The sequence below is a fragment of the Rhagoletis pomonella genome, unplaced genomic scaffold, assembly GCF_013731165.1.
Source record: "Rhagoletis pomonella isolate Grant_MI unplaced genomic scaffold, Rhpom_1.0 Rhpom_scaffold_01833, whole genome shotgun sequence".
NCBI lineage: Eukaryota > Metazoa > Arthropoda > Insecta > Diptera > Tephritidae > Rhagoletis > Rhagoletis pomonella.
In genome coordinates, this window is record NW_023460388.1 from 10,593 (window position 1) to 31,967 (window position 21,375).

A 21,375-nucleotide genomic window follows, 5' to 3' on the forward strand; every position below is an offset into this window, starting at 1 on the left:
TTGTTATGCAAAAGCCAAATTTTACATTTCGCTTAAGCGAGTGAGTGAGAAGGGAGGGTATTTGTACTTTATTTCCCTCTTCTCCCTTAAGAAAATAATAGTTGACAGCATTGAATTCGTGTAGCAACAGTAAAAATATTCTCCCAGTTAAACATTATAGTCGGCGTTATCGACTCCCTGATATAAGTATGGCGTCGATAACGATGTGTAATTGGGAGTTAAGGCTCTGTTACGTACGTGTTTTCACTTATAAATCAAAAACCAATAGACTTCTACGTATGTAATGCTGTGCGTTGGGTAACAGCTTACACGCGAAGCTCATTTATAGCATTTTCAGTTTAATTGAAACTTTTTTCAAATTAAGTGAAACCTTTTTCAGGTTAAGCGAAACCTTTTTCAAATTAATTGAAACATTTTTCAGATGAAGCGAAACCTTTTCCAAATTAAATGAAATCTTTTTCGGATTCAATGAAACTTTATTCAAATTAAATGAAACTTTTTTCAGATTCAATGAAACTTTATTCAAACCAAATGAAACTTTTTCAAATTAAGTATTAAACATTTTTAAATTAAGGAACAGGAAATCAACTTAACCTATTAAGAGCCGTTTGTACCATGTCGGCTAACACTAAAGGCTTTGTTATGCATACTTGGCATTGCTTGAGAGTTGTCACATAAGGAATCTATTAAATGAGCTTCGCGTGGAAGCTGTTACCCAACGCACAGCCCTACATACGTAGAAGTCTATTGGTTTTTGATTTCTACGTAAAAACACACACAAAAACTCTCCCTTCTCACTCACTCGCTTAAGCGGAATGTAAACTTCGGCATTTGCATAACAATTGTCTAATTATTTTCTTTTAACTTAAACAAACTCTATGGATTAGAGCACAGTCTAATCACGGCAACATTCGACTTCGGTTCAAGAATAATTTTGACATGTCCCATTTCTCTTTTCCTTTTCACATCATCCTTTACATGTACTCCCGAAAACAGAGATGTTTGAAGTTTTATAAAATGAATATAGCATTTTCAGTTTAAATGAAACTTTTTTACATACGTAGAAGTCTATTGGTTTTTGATTTATAAGTGAAAACACGTACGTAACAGAGCCTTAACTCCCAATTACACATCGTTATCGACGCCATACTTATATCAGGGAGTCGATAACGCCGACTATAATGTTTAACTGGGAGAATATTTTTACTGTTGCTACACGAATTCAAAGCTGTCAACTATTATTTTCTTAAGGGAGAAGGGGGAAATAAAGTACAAATAATCTCCCTTCTCACTCACTCGCTTAAGCGAAATGTAAAATTTGGCATTTGCATAACAATTGTCTAATTATTTTCTTCTAACTTAAACAAATTCTATGGGTTACAGCACAGTCTAATCACGGCAACATTCAACTTCAATTAAAGAATAGTTTTGACATGTCCCATTTCTCTTTTCCTTTTCACATCATCCTTTACATGTACTCCCGAAAACAGAGATATTTTGCAGTTTTATAAAATGAATAAATTATATGATTTGCCTAGTTACCAAACCCCCTCGAAAATCACAGCCTTATTTTAAGAAATGAAACTACCAATTTTGGTCCTATTGGACCGAAACGGCAACACTGTATTCAACATGACTTGACCGTAAGGGAGAGCAACACGTAATAGCTAATTCAAAGTAATCCAAAAAAGAAGTTTCATTTAATTTGAATAAAGTTTAATTTAATTTGAAAAAAGTTTCATTTAATTTGAACAAAGTTTCATTGAATCTGAAAAAGGTCTCATTTAATTTGAATAAAGTTTCACTGAATCTGAAAACGGTTTCATTTAATTTGAAAAAGGTTTCGCTTAGCATGAAAAAGGTTTTATTTAATTTGAAAAAGGTTTCGCTTAATTTGAAAATGGTTTCATTTAAACTGAAAATGCCATAAATTATATATATGATTTGCCTAGTTATCAAAACCCCTCGAAAATCACAACAAACCAACCAACCTACCAAAGCCTTATTTTAAGAAATGAAACTACCAATTTTGGTGCAATTGGATCGAAACGGCAACACTGTATTCAACATGCCTTGACCGTAAGGGAGAGCAACACGAAACAGCTAGTTCAAAGTAGTCCAAAAAAGAAGTTTCATTTCATTTGAATAAAGTTTCATTTAATTTGAAAAAAGTTTCATTTAATTTGAAGAAGGTCTCATTTAATTTGAATAAAGTTTCACTGAATCTGGAGAAGGTTTCACTTAATTTGAAAAAGGTTTCGCTTAATTTGAAAATGGTTTCATTTAAACTGAAAATGCTATAACAGATTCCTTATGTGACAAATCTCAAGCAATGCCAAGTATGCATAACAGAGCCTTTAGTGTTAGCCAGATATGGTGCAAACGGCTCTAAATAGGTTAAGTTGATTTCCTGTTCCTTAATTTAAAAATGTTTAATACTTAGTTTGAGTAAAGTTTCCTTTAATTTGAAAAAAGTTTCATTTGGTTTGAATAAAGTTTCATTGAATCTGAAAAAAGTTTCGATAAATTTGAATAAAGTCTCATTGAATCCGAAAAAGGTTTCATTTAATTTGAAAAAGGTTTCGCTTCATCTGAAAAACGTTTCAATTAATTTGAAAAAGGTTTCACTTAACCTGAAAGAGGTCTCATTTAATTTGAAAATGGTTTTATTTAAACTGAAAATGCTATATAGCATGGTTTCGCTTGACCTGAAAAAAAGTTTTGTTTAATTTGAAAAAGGTTTCGCTTTGTGTGAAAATGGTTTCATTTAATTTGAAAAAAAAGTTTCATTTACAGGTCTATTCCGCACGTTACCGAAGATTTTGTAACCAGAAAATTTTATTACCAAAAAATTTTACCAGTTCCTGTCACCGCGATTCTAGGAACGTTGGTAATGCAGTTAAAATATTCAGCAATTCAGCTATGAAGGATTGTGCAAATTCTGGCAGTGCATATTTCACGGGGCAATACTTTGTTACTAGCTAAATGCTATATATGGAATAAGGGAAATCTAAATTGAGGACATTCTAGTTCTCTGCTTATTACTTATTGACAAATCGAAGTATTCCAAAGCATCACACCCATGTACTAAAACCTTATGAACCGTACTTGGCATGTCGTAATACTAACCGGGATTCCGCAGAATTATTAATATTATGCCAAAATTATCAATAAGACTTCTATCAATCGCCGCAATTTCATTTTGAGTTATTTTTTCTTTTGTGAGGCGGGATTTTTTATATTAGTTAATATTTTTTGTCCTTGTAAAATTAAAAAAATTATATGTCTTACAAAATTTTAAATGGCGGAATACTTGAATCACTAAATAAACGGAACATCATCGATTTTAAAACGTGGATATCCTACATTTATGAATATAAAATTTGTAGAAGTAATACAGTGAACTTATTTGAAAACGTATAAGCACTTACCTCATATGAGTTTCCCGTTCCGAAATATATGGGTATAAACGCCAGCCATATAATGCATGTTGTGTACATTGTTAATCCAATAAACTTGGATTCGTTAAAGTTTTCTGGTATTTTCCGAGTTTTAATTGCATAAATTGTGCAGATTGTAATCAATATCATATTGTAAAGTTGCGAGAATAAAAACGACATATCTTGTATTTTGCATTTTAAAATGACTTCTGTTCGATCAGGATAATAAAAACGAGTGCCTGGTGGCTCAACTATCATCCAAATCATAGTAATCAGTACTTGTATAGCTATGAGGTGAAATAGATTTTAGTATAATATTTTAATCGATCCTTTCGCACACTCACCTATAAGAGATACAGTGATCACTACTTGGGATTGCGGGCTTATATACCTTAATCGTTGGGCTGATTTTGACGCCGAATGAAATATCCGCGAAATTCGGTTGGTTTTTGTTAGCAATGCACTATAAATGATTGAAAATCCGACACCAATGCCGAATCGTTGCGAAATACACGAGACTATCGTTGGTTTGGCTATCAACGCAAAAGTATTGCAATAGCAAACTAAAATCCCGAAGAGCAGCGTATAGCTCAGTTCGCGTCCTGAAGCACGCACCAGCGGAGTATCGTGGTTCTTAGCAAATAGTACTATAACAACGACAGTCATTATTATACCGAATATTGCAATCGCCAAGGGAATTAACGCAAACAAGGATTGCCATCGAATGTATTGAACGTCCAGCGCAAAGCAGGATAATTTATCTGGGTATGGCCAATAACCTGGCCCGCAATCTCTGCATGTAAACTCGTTAAGTACGTATTCGTATGGTTCGCAGTTGTCACATATCCAGCAACACGTGTCTCCCTTAAATGAAAAAAAAAACAAATACAACGTTTAGTTTCAACGAAGTCTGCAAGTGCTCTTTTGTTCAAACACTACTCTGGATAACATTTTTTGACGTAAGGATCTTTGAACCTGTTTGTGTTGTTGTAGGATCTACTCTTCGACCTTAGACCCATTGTGCCCTAAACGCTCATCATAAGGCCTTATGTAGCCCTAAAATACTGACGAAATCCAACAGTTTCATATGATGCATCCCGTCTTCTTCTATTGACCGCGCCACATTCCATATGGATGTGCAATGGCGCCAGTCTGCAATGACACGTCCGTATACGTGTTAAATATATCTCTTAAGCTTCCCTTGACAATGTTACTTTCGATAAGCCTTTTGGTCAGTTGTAGCCCGATGATGACATAAACATCCGCTTGGAGGTTGCTAGGTACTTCTCAATGGGGGTGGAGATCTCTGTGTACCACCTGAAAGTGTGGGCCGAATAGGTTTTCTAGAATTGTTTGGTTCCAAGGAATTTGGCTGCCGAGTTAAATCTTGAACGTTTTTTCTGGACTATTAAATCAGGGAGCAGGTAAACTTGGTTTAGATTGAATTGCATTTGAGAATTAATTTAGGTTAAAATTTCAGGGAAAGTTTAAGCCTCCAGCATCATAAACTTCGTAAGACTATTTCAAAAATAATAAGCGTGATTAACAAACGTTGGAGTGCAATGGGGTATAGTCGTTGCGCTGGGTATGCAGTTACAGTTGCATGGCTATACTCAATCCCGACTCTTGCGTCCTCGTTCGCGCAGTCTGGGCAACGTGAGCAACCCATGTGCGAGATGCGGTAACTAATCCGAATGGAGCCTTGGGTCACGGCAGAAAGAGAGGGAGCTTCGGTTGGGCCACCTCGACTTATTCGGTTTAAGGTTTCACTGAAGTCTGCAGCGTCTGTTCGCCAGTAGATGCGGCTGCAAGCGGGTGTCTGCTTGGAGCAAGCGGCTCGCCATATAAACGTGTATTTGGTTGCGAAACCACCCCCGTCCCAGCAATGGGTTGTGCGCTGGGCTTGAGACCCGCCACGTAAAAACCACGTCCAGTGAAGAAGCAAGGCAAAGCCTCGGATGAGACCCCCCCTTATGATGACGACCACGGCAAACGTTTAAAGGACTACGATTTGAGGGCATGCACCTGGAATTTCCGGACCCTTAATGGGGAAGGTGCCTCTGCCCGGCTGGTTGATGTCCTCGTAAGGACAAAAGCTGACATCACCGGCATCCAAGAAATGCGTTGGACGGGGCAAGGCAAACTATGTCTGGGGCCTTGCGACGTCTACTACAGCTGCCATGTAAAGGAGCGCAAATTCGGAGCTGGATTTGTGGTGGGAGAGAGACTCCGTCGCCGAGTACTGTCGTTCACCCCGTTGGACGAGCGTCTAGCCACAATCCGCATCAAAGCGAGATTCTTCAACATCTTGCTCATCTGCGCCCATGCCCCGACAGAAGAGAAAGATGAGGCATCAAAGGACCTCTTCTACGGGCGCTTGGAGCGCACGTACGAGCGCTGCCCCCGTCATGATATCAAAATCGTGCTTGGCGACTTCAATGCCAGGGTGGGCAAGGAAGGAATCTTTGGAACCACCGTCGGAAAATTCAGCCTCCACGACGAAACGTCCGACAACGGATTGAGGCTGATCGACTTCGCCGGGGCCCGAAACATGGTAGTATGCCGTACTAGGTTCAAGCATAAAAAAATCCATCAAGCTACGTGGGTGTCTCCGGATCGAAAAACGAGAAACCAAATCGATCATGTCGTTATAGACGGAAGGCACACTTCCAGTGTTTTAGACGTACGCACACTCCGAGGTCCAAACATCGACTCGGACTACCATCTTTTTGCAGCAAAGATACGCACCCGACTCTGTGCAGCAAAAAATGTTCGCCCAAATATGCAAGGAAAGCTTAACGTCGAAAAGCTGCCATCACAACACAGAGCCAGCGCTTTCGCTACTCGACTCTCACTCCTGCTCTCAGAGAGCACTCTTCAACAAACCGACATATGCGAGCAGTGGAACCAGATTTCCCGCTCATTAAGTACCGCCGCCGAAGAAGTAGTCGAATTTCAGCGAACCAGAAAGAACAACTGGTACGATGAGGAATGTCAGGAAGCTGCAGAGAAAAAAGATGCCGCCTACAGGGCCACGCTGCGATCGGGCGCAATGCGCGCTATGTGGGACCGCTATAGGGATTTGAAGAGGGAAGCGAGACGTATTTGCCGCAATAAGAAGAGAGAGGCCGAAATACGTGAGTGCGAAGAGCTTGAAATGCTGGCCGACAAGAAGAATGCCCGAAAATTTTACCAGAGAGTTAGGCGACTTACGGAAGGTTTCAAGACCGGGGCGTACTCCTGTAAGAACAATAATGGCGACCTAGTAAATGATGTCCAGAGCGTACTTAAATTATGGAGGTAACACTTTTCCGCCCTACTAAATGGTAGCAGCACGGAAAGTTGTGGAGAAGAAGAACCCGAGCCCGCAGGCGATGATGACGGAGTCGACGTTCCACCGCCTGACTATGACGAGGTACGTATAGCAATAACGGTGGCGAGGAGTTGATAAGGGGCATGCATCAACTCTTGTGCAGAATATGGTCAGATGAACGCATGCCCGACGACTGGAATTTAAGTGTGCTCTGCCCAATCCACAAGAAAGATGACCCCGCCATTCGCGCTAACTACCGCGGGATCAGCCTTATAAGCATAGGTCACAAGGTCTTATCGAGCGTATTGTGTGAAAGACTGAAGCCCACCGTCAATGAACTGATTGGGCCTTATCAGTTAGGCTTTAGACCTGGCAAATCCACCACAGACCAGGTATTCACAATACGCCAAATCTTGGAAAAGACCCGCGAGAAACGGATCGACACTCACCACCTATTTGTCGACTTTAAAGCCGCTTTTCACAGCACTAAAAGGAGTTGCCTATACGCCGCTATGTCTGAATTTGGCATCCCCTCAAAACTTATACGGCTGTGTAAAATTACGTTGAGAAATACCACCAGCTCCGTCAGAATTGGGAACGACCTCTCCAAGCCGTTCGCCACAAAACGGGGTTTCAGACAGGGCGACTCCCTTTCATGTGACTTCTTTAATCTGATGTTGGAGAAGATAATAAGAGCTGCAGAACTGAACCGCTCAGGAACAAGAGCGTGCAATTTCTGGCTTATGCCGATGACATCGACATCATCGGTAACAATAAAATTATAGTTTAAAAACTTAAACCTCGCTATTAAAATTTCCATTCGTACTGTCATCAGGTTACTTTAAGAATGGAAGTTTAAAGCAATTCCCATTCGCACTGTCAATAGGACTGAGTAGGGCAATTCAGGAGTTAGGTCCTCTCTCGACGTACGAAAACCACGCTCTATAAGTCACTCATCATGCCCGTGCTGGTATATGGCGCAGAAGCATGGACAATGACAACATCCGATGAGGTGGCTCTTGGAGTGTTTGAGAGAAAGATTTTGCGGAAGATTTACGGGCCTTTACGCGTTGGCGACGGCGAGTACTGCAGACGATGGAACGATGAGCTGTATGAGCTTTACAAGACATGGACATAGTGCAGCGAATTAAAATACAGCGGCTCTGCTGGCTTGGTCATGTCGTTCGAATGGACACCGACGCTCCAGCTCTGAAAGTGTTCAAATCGGAACCCGCTGGTGGTAGTAGAGGAAGAGGGAGGCTCCCACTGCGATGGAAAGATCAGGTGGAGAAGGACTTGGCATCACTTGGCGTTTCCAATTGGCGTTAGTTGGCACAGAGGAGAAACGACTGGCGTGCTTTGCGGAACTCGACCAAAATCCCTTAGGCGGTTACAGCGCCAAAAAAGAAGAAGAAGAAGAATAAACGTTGTCGAGCCTAAGTCAGACAGATCTGTCTTGTTAAAATGTTCACAGCAAGACAAGGCCAGTTACCCCGCTACTAGCCTCGCAATGCCAGGTCAGGGGTTCACCGTCTCTTTCCAACTTAACAGTAGCCTTGTTTCCCGGAATGATGCAATGGTCTGCTGCAGCGTTGCCATTTTCACTCCGATCGGATTGACTCACTCCTTTTTTAAGGAACACTCCGTCACTCCCTAACTAGCATGATGGAATAATTAGTTTAAAGAAATTATTTGATTTTTACTGTGGCGATTTGGATGGAGATTTTGAAGATGCTAAAATGGAAATAGATATTTGGTATAAAATTTGTTTCAACTTGAAACCTTAAGAGAGGCCAAAAAAAGTTTACCAAGCTATGCAGCTGTGTCGAAAGGACATGTTACCAAATATATTCAATTTATTTACCATTCTAGTAACTCTCCCCATAACAACATGCGAGAATGAAAGATCATTTTCATCACTCCGTAGACTTAAAACATATTTAAGAAGCACAATGTCACAAGGACGATTGAACGGTTTAGCACTTCTTTATTTGTATAGGGAACTCACTCCCGCAGTGGAAAAAATTATAGACAAACTTGCCGAGCCATCGAGGAAAATTGACATAAAAGTGTAAAAATTTCATGGAATTAAATAATTTATTTTTTTAAATTCTTTTTTAATTTTGTATTACTTTTGAAAGCTGAGCGGATCTTGCGTTTATAGAACTTTTGATTAAACAAGTAATTTCTAGGCAAAAACACAACTTCAATTCTCATATAAAAATTTAGGAGTACCATTAATTTCTTAAAAATGTTTGAATTCCTTGTTAATTTTATGTAAATAAAGTGCAATTTATTTATTTATATTAATTTATTACATACAGTACATAAAACTTGCATAAATGTATTTTAAAGAACGTATTATCCGAAGCTAAAATTCGGTATTTTCAGGTGGTATATCTTTAGAAGTACATAAATACAACGTCCCACAAAGTAAAAGCGCAAACAGAAAAAAAAAACAAAATTATGGTTTCTTAAGAAAATATTAAATATAGAAACCACACAAGCAAATATGAACATTGAAACAACAAAAGACTACATATTCCACGCACATCAAAAACTAAGACATAGCATAAGAGAAATAGAACTAAATTCCTTTTTTGCACACAGAACTGCATAAGCCAAAGAATAAAAGAAGAACGCGAAACAATACAAACCTCCAAACCAAGAAAATTAAAACAACAGCTACTACGAAGATTAGAAATCAATTTCAACAACGATTGGTTCGTGAACAAGACGAACATATAATTCCCCGATGAAAGTAATGCTGAAATGGTAATACAGCAGGTAATACAACTCATAGAAGACAATAGAACTAAGGAAGCAACCAGATGCAAACTGAGCAATCAAATCATAGTTGCCAACTTGGTGATTTAAGCACTAGATTTAGTGCTTTTTGGAAATTAAAACGCCTAAAAAAATTATTTAGTGCCTAGTGCCTTTTTTAGTGCTTTTTTTTCTGAACTCAAATTACACCGATATAGTTAAGACCTGAAATAATTTTTAAATATTCAAAGCTGTGGCAGCACTGAATTTACAAAAATCTATAAATTTAAATGCATTTAAATACAACCATGATTGATAAAAAGCTGAACAAGGTGGGTTTGCCTTGTTCAATTCTATTCGCCTTGAAAATGCTAGTAACGGGTGATTTTTTTGAGGTTAGGATTTTCATGCATTAGTATTTGACAGATCACGTGGGATTTCAGACATGGTGTCAAAGAGAAAGATGCTCAGTATGCTTTGAAATTTCATCATGAATAGACTTACTAACGAGCAACGCTTGCAAATCATTGAATTTTATTACCAAAATCAGTGTTCGGTTCGAAATGTGTTTCGCGCTTTACGTCCGATTTATGGTCTACATAATCGACCAAGTGAGCAAACAATTAATGCGATTGTGACCAAGTTTCGCACTCAGTTTACTTTATTGGACATTAAACCAACCACACGAATGCGTACAGTGCGTACAGAAGAGAATATTGCGTCTGTTTCTGAGAGTGTTGCTGAAGACCATGAAATGTCGATTCGTCGCCGTTCGCAGCAATTGGGTTTGTGTTATTCGACCACATGGAAGATTTTACGCAAAGATCTTGGTGTAAAACCGTATAAAATACAGCTCGTGCAAGAACTGAAGCCGAACGATCTGCCACAACGTCGAATTTTCAGTGAATGGGCCCTAGAAAAGTTGGCAGAAAATCCGCTTTTTTATCGACAAATTTTGTTCAGCGATGAGGCTCATTTCTGGTTGAATGGCTTCGTAAATAAGCAAAATTGCCGCATTTGGAGTGAAGAGCAACCAGAAGCCGTTCAAGAACTGCCCATGCATCCCGAAAAATGCACTGTTTGGTGTGGTTTGTACGCTGGTGGAATCATTGGACCGTATTTTTTCAAAGATGCTGTTGGACGCAACGTTACGGTGAATGGCGATCGCTATCGTTCGATGCTAACAAACTTTTTGTTGCCAAAAATGGAAGAACTGAACTTGGTTGACATGTGGTTTCAACAAGATGGCGCTACATGCCACACAGCTCGCGATTCTATGGCCATTTTGAGGGAAAACTTCGGAGAACAATTCATCTCAAGAAATGGACCGGTAAGTTGGCCACCAAGATCATGCGATTTGACGCCTTTAGACTATTTTTTGTGGGGCTACGTCAAGTCTAAAGTCTACAGAAATAAGCCAGCAACTATTCCAGCTTTGGAAGACAACATTTCCGAAGAAATTCGGGCTATTCCGGCCGAAATGCTCGAAAAAGTTGCCCAAAATTGGACTTTCCGAATGGACCACCTAAGACGCAGCCGCGGTCAACATTTAAATGAAATTATCTTCAAAAAGTAAATGTCATGGACCAATCTAACGTTTCAAATAAAGAACCGATGAGATTTTGCAAATTTTATGCGTTTTTTTTAAAAAAAAAAGTTATCAAGCTCTTAAAAAATCACCCGTTAGATATGCGAGTAAGTTAAGTATTTCTTTTTTTCTTTTCTAATTATTTGTAAAAATTTGTATTTTTGGACCACCTGAGTAAAACACACCGTTTCTTGGTGCTGAATCCAAATCTGGCCGCACAATTGCTCTAGTACTAGAATTATTAGATATTCTACCCCCAGATTGCCAAGAACACGTGTTTTTGCAATATTTGAGGTTATATAATGAAAACATAAATTTTTTTTGCTCATTTCTACTTATGGCATGATTTTCGTTTGTTGGGATTCGATTTTTATTTCTTGAGATATATGAGTTTTAATGTGCAGTACTTCGGTATTACGTCGTGAGCATGAGTCATTATAGCATGTGGCTTTTCAATCGTTATGAGCGAAAAAGTTTTGTTTATTAATTTATGTATGCATTCTTGTAAATATTTTTAATTTTTTTGTTTTTGTTAAATACAAACTGTTATGAAAAAAGCATCCTTTGATAAAAAAAAATTCGGTGATTTTAGTTTGGTAAAACGCTTTTTTCCAAGTTGTTGGTGCTTTTTGAAAATCAAAAGTTGGCAACACTGAATCAAATCATGTAATTCAGGAGAAATATAAAACAAAACTCAGCGGAACATTTATATTAGAGACGTTCAATAGAACCAAACAGTAACAGTAAGGCCGCGCGCAAGCATCATAGTGCCGCGTTCGGTCGAATGCACGATGCTTAGAGAGTTCTGCTCCTAAGATGTCATTGCGATAAAAATTGGGTGCTGTACGGACGGGAAACGCGCCGAGGGCATCGTAGTCTCCGCTTACCTGCCAAACGATTCTATAGTCTCCCTCCTTCGAGGGAGATTATGGACATCGTGCAGTACGCCGAGTCAAATGGTATGGACCTAATAGTGGGTTATGACGCGAACGAACAAAAAACACTATATGGGGTAGCACAAAATGCAACTTCCGTGGGAACAAGCTATTACACTACATTCAGTCCTCTGAATTGGTAATACAGGATGTGGGTAACAAACCTACTTTTGTCACCAGCAGAAGACATTGATCCCAGCAATGGTTTGTGCGCTGGGCTTGGGACCCGCCACGTAAAAACCACTTCCAGTGAAGAAGCAAGGCAAAGCCTCGGATGAGACCCCCCCTTATGATGACGACCACGGCAATTGTTTAAAGGACTACGATTTGAGGGCATGCACCTGGAATGTCCAGACCCTTAATGGGGAAGGTGCCTCTGCCCGGCTGGTTGATGTCCTCGTAAGGACAAAAGCTGACATCACCGCCATCCAAGAAATGCGTTAAACGGGGCAAGGCAAACAATGTCTGGGGCCTTGCGACGTCTACTACAGCTGCCATGTAAAGGAGCGCAAATTCGGAGCTGGATTTGTGGTGGGAGAGAGACTCCGTCGCCAAGTACTGTCGTTCAGCCCGTTGGACGAGCGTCTAGCCACAATCCGCATCAAAGCGAGATTCTTCAACATCTCGCTCATCTGCGCCCATGCCCCGACAGAAGAGAAAGGTGAGGCATCAAAGGACCTCTTCTATGGGCGCTTGGAGCGCACGTACGTCGCTGCCCCCGTCATGATATCAAAATCGTGCTTGGCGACTTCAATGCCAGGGTGGGCAAAGAAGGGATCTTTGGAACCACCGTCGGAAAATTCAGCCTCCACGACGAAACGTCCGACAACGGATTGAGGCTGATCGACTTCGCCGGGGCCCGAAACATGGTAGTATGCAGTACTAGGTTTAAGCATAAAAAGATCCATCAAGCTACCTGGCTCTCTCCGGATCGAAAAACGAGAAACCAAATCGATCATGTTGTGATAGACGGAAGGCACGCTTCCAGTGTTTTAGACGTACGCACACTCCGAGGCCCAAACATCGACTCGGACCACTATCTTGTTGCAGCCAAGATACGCACCCGCCTCTGTGCAGCAAAAAATGTGCGCCCAAATATGCAAGGAAAGCTTAACGTCGAAAAGCTGCAATCACAACAGACAGCCAGCGCTTTCGCTACTCGACTCTCACACCTGCTCTCAGAGAGCACTCTTCAACAAACCGACATATGCGAGCAGTGGAACCACATTTCCCGCTCATTAAGTACCGCCGCCGAAGAAGTAGTCGGATTTCAGCGAGCCCGAAAGAACAACGCGCGCTATGTGGGACCGCTATAGGGATCTGAAGAGGGAAGCGAGACGTATTTGCCGCAACAAGAAGATAGAGGTAGAAATACGTGAGTGCGAAGAGCTTGAAATGCTGGCCGACAGGAGGAATGCCCGAAAATTTGACCAGAGAGTTAGGCGACTTACGGAAGTTTTAAAGACCGGGGCGCACTCCTGTAAGAACAATAATGGCGACCTAGTAACTGATGTCCAGAGCGTACTTAAATTATGGAGGGAACACTTTTCCGCCCTACTAAATGGTAGCAGCACGGAAAGTTGTGGAGAAGAAGAACCCGAAACCGCAGTCGATGATGACGGAGTCGACGTTCCACCGCCTGACTATGACGAGGTGCGTATAGCAATAACGCGGCTGAAAAACAACAAAGCCGCTGGAGCTGACAGCCTGCCAGCTTAGCTATTCAAGTACGGCGGCGAGGAGTTGATAAGGTGCATGCATCAACTCTTGTGCAGAATATGGTCAGATGAACGCATGCCCGACGACTGGAATTTAAGTGTGCTCTGCCCAATCCACAAGAAAGGTGACCCCGCCATTCGCGCCAACTACCGCGGGATCAGCCTTCTAAGCATAGGGTACAAGGTCTTATCGAGCGTATTGTGTGAAAGACTGAAGCCCACCGTCAATTAACTGATTGGGCCTTATCAGTGTGGCTTTAGACCTGGCAAATCCACCATAGACCAGGTATTCACAATACGCCAAATCTTGGAAAAGACCCGCGAGAAAAGGATCGACACTCACCACCTATTTGTCGACTTTAAAGCCGCTTTTGATAGCACTAAAAGGAGTTGCCTATACGCCGCTATGTCTGAATATGGCATCCCCTCGAAACTCATATGGCTGTGTAAAATGACGTTGAGCAATACCACCAGCTCCGTCAGAATTGGAAAAGACCTCTCCGGGCCGTTCGCCACAAAACGAGGTTTCAGACAGGGCGACTCCTTTTCATGTGACTTCTTTAATCTGATGTTGGAGAAGATAATAAGAGCTGCAGAACTGAACCGCTCAGGAACAATTTACTACAAGAGCGTGCAATTGCTGGCTTATGCCGATGACATCGACATCATCGGTAACAAAAACCGCGAAGTCTGTTCTGCCTTTTCCAAGTTGGATAGGGAAGCAAAGCGCATGGGTCTGGTGGTAAACGAGGACAAGACGAAGTATCTCCTGTCATCAAACAAACAGTCAGCACATTCGCGCCTAGGCACCCACGTCACTGTTGACAGTTACATTTTCGAGAAAGTAGAGAATTTCGTTTACTTGGGAACCAGCATTAACACCGATAATAATGTCAGCATTGAAATCCAACGTAGAATCACTCTTGCCAACAAGTGCTACTTTGGACTGAGTAGGCAATTCAGGAGTAAAGTCCTCTTCTCTCGACGTACGAAAACCACGCTCTATAAGTCACTCATCATGCCCGTGCTGGTATATGGCGCAGAAGCATGGACAATGACAACATCCGATGAGGCGGCTCTTGGGGTGTTTGAGAGAAAGATTTTGCGGAAGATTTACGGTCCTTTACTCGTTGGCGACGGCGAGTACCGCAGACGATGGAACGATGAGCTGTATGAGCTTTACAACGATATGGACATAGTGCAGCGAATTAAAATACAGCGGCTCCGCTGGCTTGGTCATGTCGCTCGAATGGACACCGACGCTCCAGCTCTGAAAGTATTCAATTCGGAACCCGCTGCTGGTAGCAGAGGAAGAGGGAGGCCCCCACTGCGATGGAAAGATCAGGTGGAGAAGGACTTGGCTTCACTTGGCGTTTCCAATTGGCGTTAGTTGGCACAGAGGAGAAACGACTGGCGTGCTTTGCTGAACTCGGCCAAAATCGCTTAGGCGGTTACAGCTCCAAAAAAGAAGAAGAAGAAGAAGACATTGATAGATCTAACCTTAACCAATGTAGTTATGGCGGATAATATTAAAGGTTGGTTGGTCTTAGATGACGAATCTCTATCAGATCATCGAGTTTCGGTCGGAATCCTTGAAAGGCGGACGGGAAAAGTTTGGGTTGCTCCTTGAAACGAGAATACGAAATCTCCATAAATTCAAAAATATTAAATCAATTGAAGAGGCGACCCGCGAGATAACGAGTAATTTGATTGGTTGTTTTGAGGAAGTATGTCCGCTAAAAAGAAGAAGGCAGGGAAAAGCGGTCCCATGGTGGTACGCTGAACTCACCAAACTTGAAAAAGGTCTAGGATACTTCTGAATACGTCTTTAAAACCCCGAAAAGGGGAGGACTGGTTCGAATATCATATCGTGCAGAAGGAATATAAGAGGCAAATTCGCAAGTCAAAATTAAGCTCTAATAAAGACTTCTGCAGTGACATCGACAACATGAAAGAGTCTGCCAGGCTGTGTAAGGTACTTCAACTTCTCTTAGAAAATCTGATGGAACTTATACCGCGGCGCTGCTAGAGACATACAAGACTCTCCTGGAATATCCGGGTAGCAGGATAATTCCTGACCCAGGCAGGGATATGGTGGAGGATAGCGCGTCGGGAAGAGCCACTAGACTAAACTGGTACATAGCATCACGGTAGGTGAGTGAGGAGTCAGTGAGGTTTTCTTTAACCTCTTTTGACGACTTTAAGTCACCGAGATCAGACGGTGTGTATCCGAAAATGCTGAAGTGTTGGGGAGACAGGCTTGTAGGGGCCCTAATAAGGGTCTTTAGGGCCTGTCTGGTATTTGGAAAGGATGACTAAGTGCTGGCAAAAAGCTTCGGGCCAATTAGCCTGACATCCTTCACGCTGAAAAGTCTGGAGTGCACGGTCGATAAGTACATTAGATCAAGGGTTTTGGTGAATAGCCCCCTTAGTGTTCATCAACATGCATACCAAAGCGGAAAATGCTGTGAATCAGCCTTACATGACCTTGTAACAAAGATCGAGGTGGAGCTGGAAGCAGGTGAGTACGAAATAAGGGTCTTCGCTGGTATTGAGGGGGCATTTGACAATGCTACTTTTGACTCTATGTGCTCTGCGGCCAGAACACATGGTGTGAACGAATACATCACAAGGTGGATTCACGTCATGCTATCTAGGAGATTGCTAACCGTGGGGGATGAAGCTAGCCTTTGTACCCTATACACGCTAGAAGTTGGGAGGGGATGCCCTCAGGGAGGGGTGCTCTCACCTCAATTGTGGTGTTTGGTAGTGGACTCCAAGCTTACGCGGATGATGTCTGTGCACTGTCATCAGGTAAATCTCTCCTGGAGGTTTGTGTTAACACACAGAGACCCCTGAAGAAGATTGATGAATGGTGCACTTTGCAGGGTCTTGCTGTCAATCCCAGCAAGACAACACTAGTCCTGTTTACGCGGAAAAGAAAATTGGAAGGTCTCAACCTTCCAGTGCGTAGAGGCGTAAACTTAAGCCTTTCCGTCGATGTGAAATATCTAGGGGTAACTCTAGATACGAAGCTGACATGGAAAACTCACGTCGAGCTGAAGGTAAATCGAGCGCTGAAAGTTTTCGGACAGTGTCGAAGAACCTTTAGCAAGACCTGGGGTCTGAGACCGGCTGTGGTATTTTGGATATACATAGCTTTAGTCGGGCCAATCGTACCGTATCCTGCTCTTGTATGGTGGCGCAGAACCATGGTCAAAACCACGGCTTCTGCGATAAACAGGCAACAAGGGTGTGTGAGTACAACGTCAGGACCGGCTCTTAATGCTTTGCAGAAATTTTCGCCCCTGGATTTAGCGATCCAAGAGGAGGCAATGGAAACGATGTGTCGACTGCATTCTTTTGGTCTGTGGCACGACGATCGGAACTTTGGGCACAGGGAGTTGTTCACAGGGTTGTCAGAGAAATATCCTTTGTTTTTGGTACCAAAAGACAAACTGATACCTAGAGTCTCCTTTGGTAGAAAGTACGTCGTTAGATTTCCTACAAGGGAACAATGGAGATATCCAGACACTCTCTTGAGAAGCTCGGTGAAAACTTTGTATACTGACGGCTCAAACTGAAACCGGTACTGGAGCTGGATGGCATCTGGACGGAAACTTCAGATGCTTTACCACTTTGGGTGCAATGACAACGGTCTTTCAATCGGAAGTCTTTGCAATACTGAAAGTAGCAGACTGGATAACTTGCGAAAGGTGGCGCGGGCATAAAATAAGGATCTGCAGTACCAGTCCAGCTGCTCTAAAGGCCCTGAAAACCGCTGGAACCTCCTCAAAGTTAGTCCAGGAATGTAAGTTGAGGCTGAACTCCGTTACAAGATGGAATGAGCTTGAACTTGTGTGGTTGCCAGGACACCACGGTGTTCAAGGTAACGAACTGGCTGATGAATTGGCGAACTGCGGTTCTCTGGAGCGCCCAATTGGACCGGAGCGAATTGTAGGGCCAAGCATAGCGGGAACGATCCGGTGCATCAAGGATCTCATAAGCAAAACTCATGAGAGCCGTTGGTGCACTATTGACACCTGCAAAACAACCAAGTGTTTCCTGAAAAGGCATCATCGACGATCCACTGTGTACATCGTGTTTGGAGGACGAGGATAGTACTGAACATTTTCTCTGCCGCTGTCCGGCCTTCGCCAGACTCAGATGGTACATTTTTGGGTCGGATGTACTGAGAATGGACGACGTACATTCTCTTTCGCTCAACAAATTGCTAAAATTCATAAAGGAGTCTGGTAAGTTTGCAGAGAAGTAATGAATTCCCACCCCTCCTACATATCCCTTTCCTCTAAATCCTGTTTCTTGGCCTTAAGTACAATGCGCAATACTGCTTGAGTGCTTGGAAAAATTTGGTTTTGGTTTTTCTGTCCACCCACAACTCCATTCCATTCCATTCCACTAGTATCGATACTTTTCTAAAAACTATCACGGACATAACACTTTCGTTAGGTTATTTAAAGCGGCAAATGATCATCAAACCATAATCTTAGCAGATGAATGTGCCAATAAAAATCGTAAACGTGGATTGTTGGTGAATGTTGGACCAAAAAGTTTCAATAAACAAAAATTAATTTTGGGCAGGACGAAGTTCTGCTAGTTTTGTGTAAAGTTAGAAACTTTGATTTATATAAGGGGTATTCTCGAAATCTTGCAAAGCCGTTGCACATTGCACGGATTGCATAACACACAACAACAAAAAACATGTGAAACAACATTTCCTATCGTTGCAAAGTATGCACTAAACCCATGCACATGTTTTTCAAATAAGCATACCAAGATAAATGCGACCCTATGCTAGCTGTTTTGTTATTGGAATTGCTACATATTTCTCTCATCCCTCTAATTTCGCTCACTTAATTTTTTTTCTGTATCTTGCTATTGTATTTGATACAGAATTTCGCTGCTTGCTACCTATGCATGCTACCATTTTGCAATGGGGGTTCCGTACTCTTGCAAACTTGGAATAGTATTTTTGCATTTCGTACAATCCGTGCAAACTGCAAGCTTTTCTTTGGAAACCATTCCACCTTTTGCCTAATTTCACTCCGCTCGGAATTTATAAAACGGCAACGCTTGTCATATGATTTATTGCCAATTGTGTTCGTCCATTTTTATGTTTTAGAGGGAGATAGTTTCCCAGTTTACTTGAGATTTTCCAGTGCACATATCGCCGAGGTTTTTGCAAAACCGTCCATCGCCCAATTGTAAGACCGCCTATCTTACGGCATACAAATTTTACAGGAGAGCAAAAAAAAGGTTTATTCTTTGAAGGCATTGCTTTGATATACGGTATTTTCTCTAGCTATTATTTAACAAATCTGTTGTTTTAATAACGATTTAAAGATTTTTTTTGCATGAATCTCGTGCCTGGAGTTCAGGGTTAGCAAATCTAATTTTTGCCACAACGGCAATTTAGGCGGTTTTGCAAATGGTCGATGGGCGGTTTTGCAAAAACATCGACGATTTTCTAGAGTCCTAAATTAATAATACCTGTTGTTTTTTTATCATTCCGGCTTCACATGGTAAAGAGCAAGCGGAAATTGGCAATTCGCTTTCCTTATTCCAAACAACATCCGTTATATTTATTTCCAATTGGTTGAACCATTTTCCAACGACCTAATAAATAAATAAAAGAAATATATATATTTGTGCTAGACATTCACAAATATTTATGTACATAAATTTATTAGATCAGCATATATTTTATACCCAAAGAGATACGAAAAGGGAATAGTAGCTTTTTAAATCGATCTGTATACCGAGAAAAAGTGTACTTACTATTACCAAGATTTGGTTATAGTAACCAAATATCATAGTTGGATATGGCGAAATAAATATTAAGTTGGCAGGGGTCTGTAACTTACTTTCAGTTTAGACAAATGTATACATAATAACAACAATAATCACAATATAAAATTTGCTAAAAGGTCAGTTAGTGTAGACTTAATTTCCGTAACTTAGTTTAACTTAATATTTTGGCCAACCTGTTAAAAGTGAAAATGTGTTCTCGGTTAGTTAAAACATAACTTACCGTAAGCAATTTAAGAACCTGTAGATTTTAGATTCTTAAGTTACGGCCTTGCGGAAATTGACAGCGGTGGGAGAATCAGGCTTGCCAGATTTTCGTTTTTTATTTCTCAAAAAAAAAAAAAAAATAAAAATAAAATGAAAATAAACGCAAACATATTTTTTGCATGAATTTTTTTATGTGTCAGTTTAGGCGGCAAACTGTGAAACAGCTGAAAGGGAAAATACCAAAATAAAATATTTCCATTCCTGGCTTAAAGCGGGAATCACACGATTTGTACATTTGGCAGTCACAGAGTGCTGTTGTCTAGAAATTTGTATCGAGATCATTGTTAAGGGAAAATAAATAAATAGTGCTTTGATTGATATCAGTTTCCAATTACTTTTATGTACTTTTTGGAGACTAGAAACAGGTAATAGCAATTATTGTCAAAAAGTTTGCTTTTGGCACAAACAAAAATTTTGTCTGGTAGTTGTCTGTTTATTAAAGTTTTTACTTTCTTATTGAAATTGAAAGTAACCGGCCGTTGTGGTGTAGTGGTCAGCAGTGCGCTGTACCATTCCGCAGGGCCTGCGTTCAAGCCTGGTTCAAACCAACATTAAAACATAAAAAACAAAAACGTTTTTTTTTCTAATAAATAGTACTGGATCACAAATTTTAATTTGGTTTTTGTTCTCCAGACGCCACTATCCAATTTGAATGTCGAATCCAAAAATCGAGTTAATTTTTTATTCTATGGATACGTTTTCGAGATATTTTCAATTTATAGTTATTCAGCTTAAAACAAAAGGTGGTTACATATAGTCACTTATATCTCAAGAACCAATTTGAAAATGGAATGCGACAAATGAAAGCTAACAAAATTTTCCATAAACCGTCTATATCTCACTTCTCGATAGAACTGATAGTTTCTGCAAAATTAATAAATCATTCCAATTTTTTTATGAAAAAAAATTAAAAAACCAAATTTTAACAGGAGAAAATTATAAAACTAACAGGTTGTGTGTCAAATTCTTGCAGTTGTGCTAAAGCCTGTTCTTTTACAAACAAATCAAGGTACTAATGAAGCAAATCGATGGATAAATAAAGAAGTAATGAATGGTCAAATGAAAATGCACAAAGATTTTTCGTATGAGAAATGAGCAGGAAATAATATTACATACACGCCATGTACATCTAAGTAGCATGCTTTTACGCTCATATTTCAAAAAAAAATGTTAGCGCATTTTCATTTTACCACTCATTACTCCTCTATTTGTCCATCGATTTTTTTCATTAGTAACTTGATTTTTTTGTAGCAGAACAGGCGAGAATTTGACACCGAACCTGCCAGTTTTTTAATTTTTCTCCTGTTAAAATTTGATTTTTTTTCATACAAAAAAAATCTGGAATGATTAATTAATTTGTCAGAAACTATCAGACCTATAGAAAAGTGATGTATATGAGGTCTATGTAGAATTTTGTTATCTTTCATTTGCGTATTTATTTCAAATTAAGATCGTTAAATTCCTTCGTAAGATATACGTGATTAAGAGTAACAATAAATGTGTGTCTCCTATAAATCGT

The 21,375-nt window shown here is 40.6% G+C and overlaps 1 protein-coding gene across 1 annotated transcript; it reads right to left on the minus strand.

Annotated features, from left to right (window-relative positions):
- Positions 1–3,237: 3,237 nt before the first annotated feature.
- Positions 3,238–19,425, minus strand: LOC118752777 (metabotropic glutamate receptor-like; the record flags this gene model as incomplete). Its single annotated transcript, XM_036487648.1, is given in 3 exon segments — positions 3,238–3,727; positions 3,785–4,304; positions 19,272–19,425. Coding segments are annotated over 3 exon segments (897 nt in total). The 3' UTR covers positions 3,238–3,368.
- Positions 19,426–21,375: the final 1,950 nt, after the last annotated feature.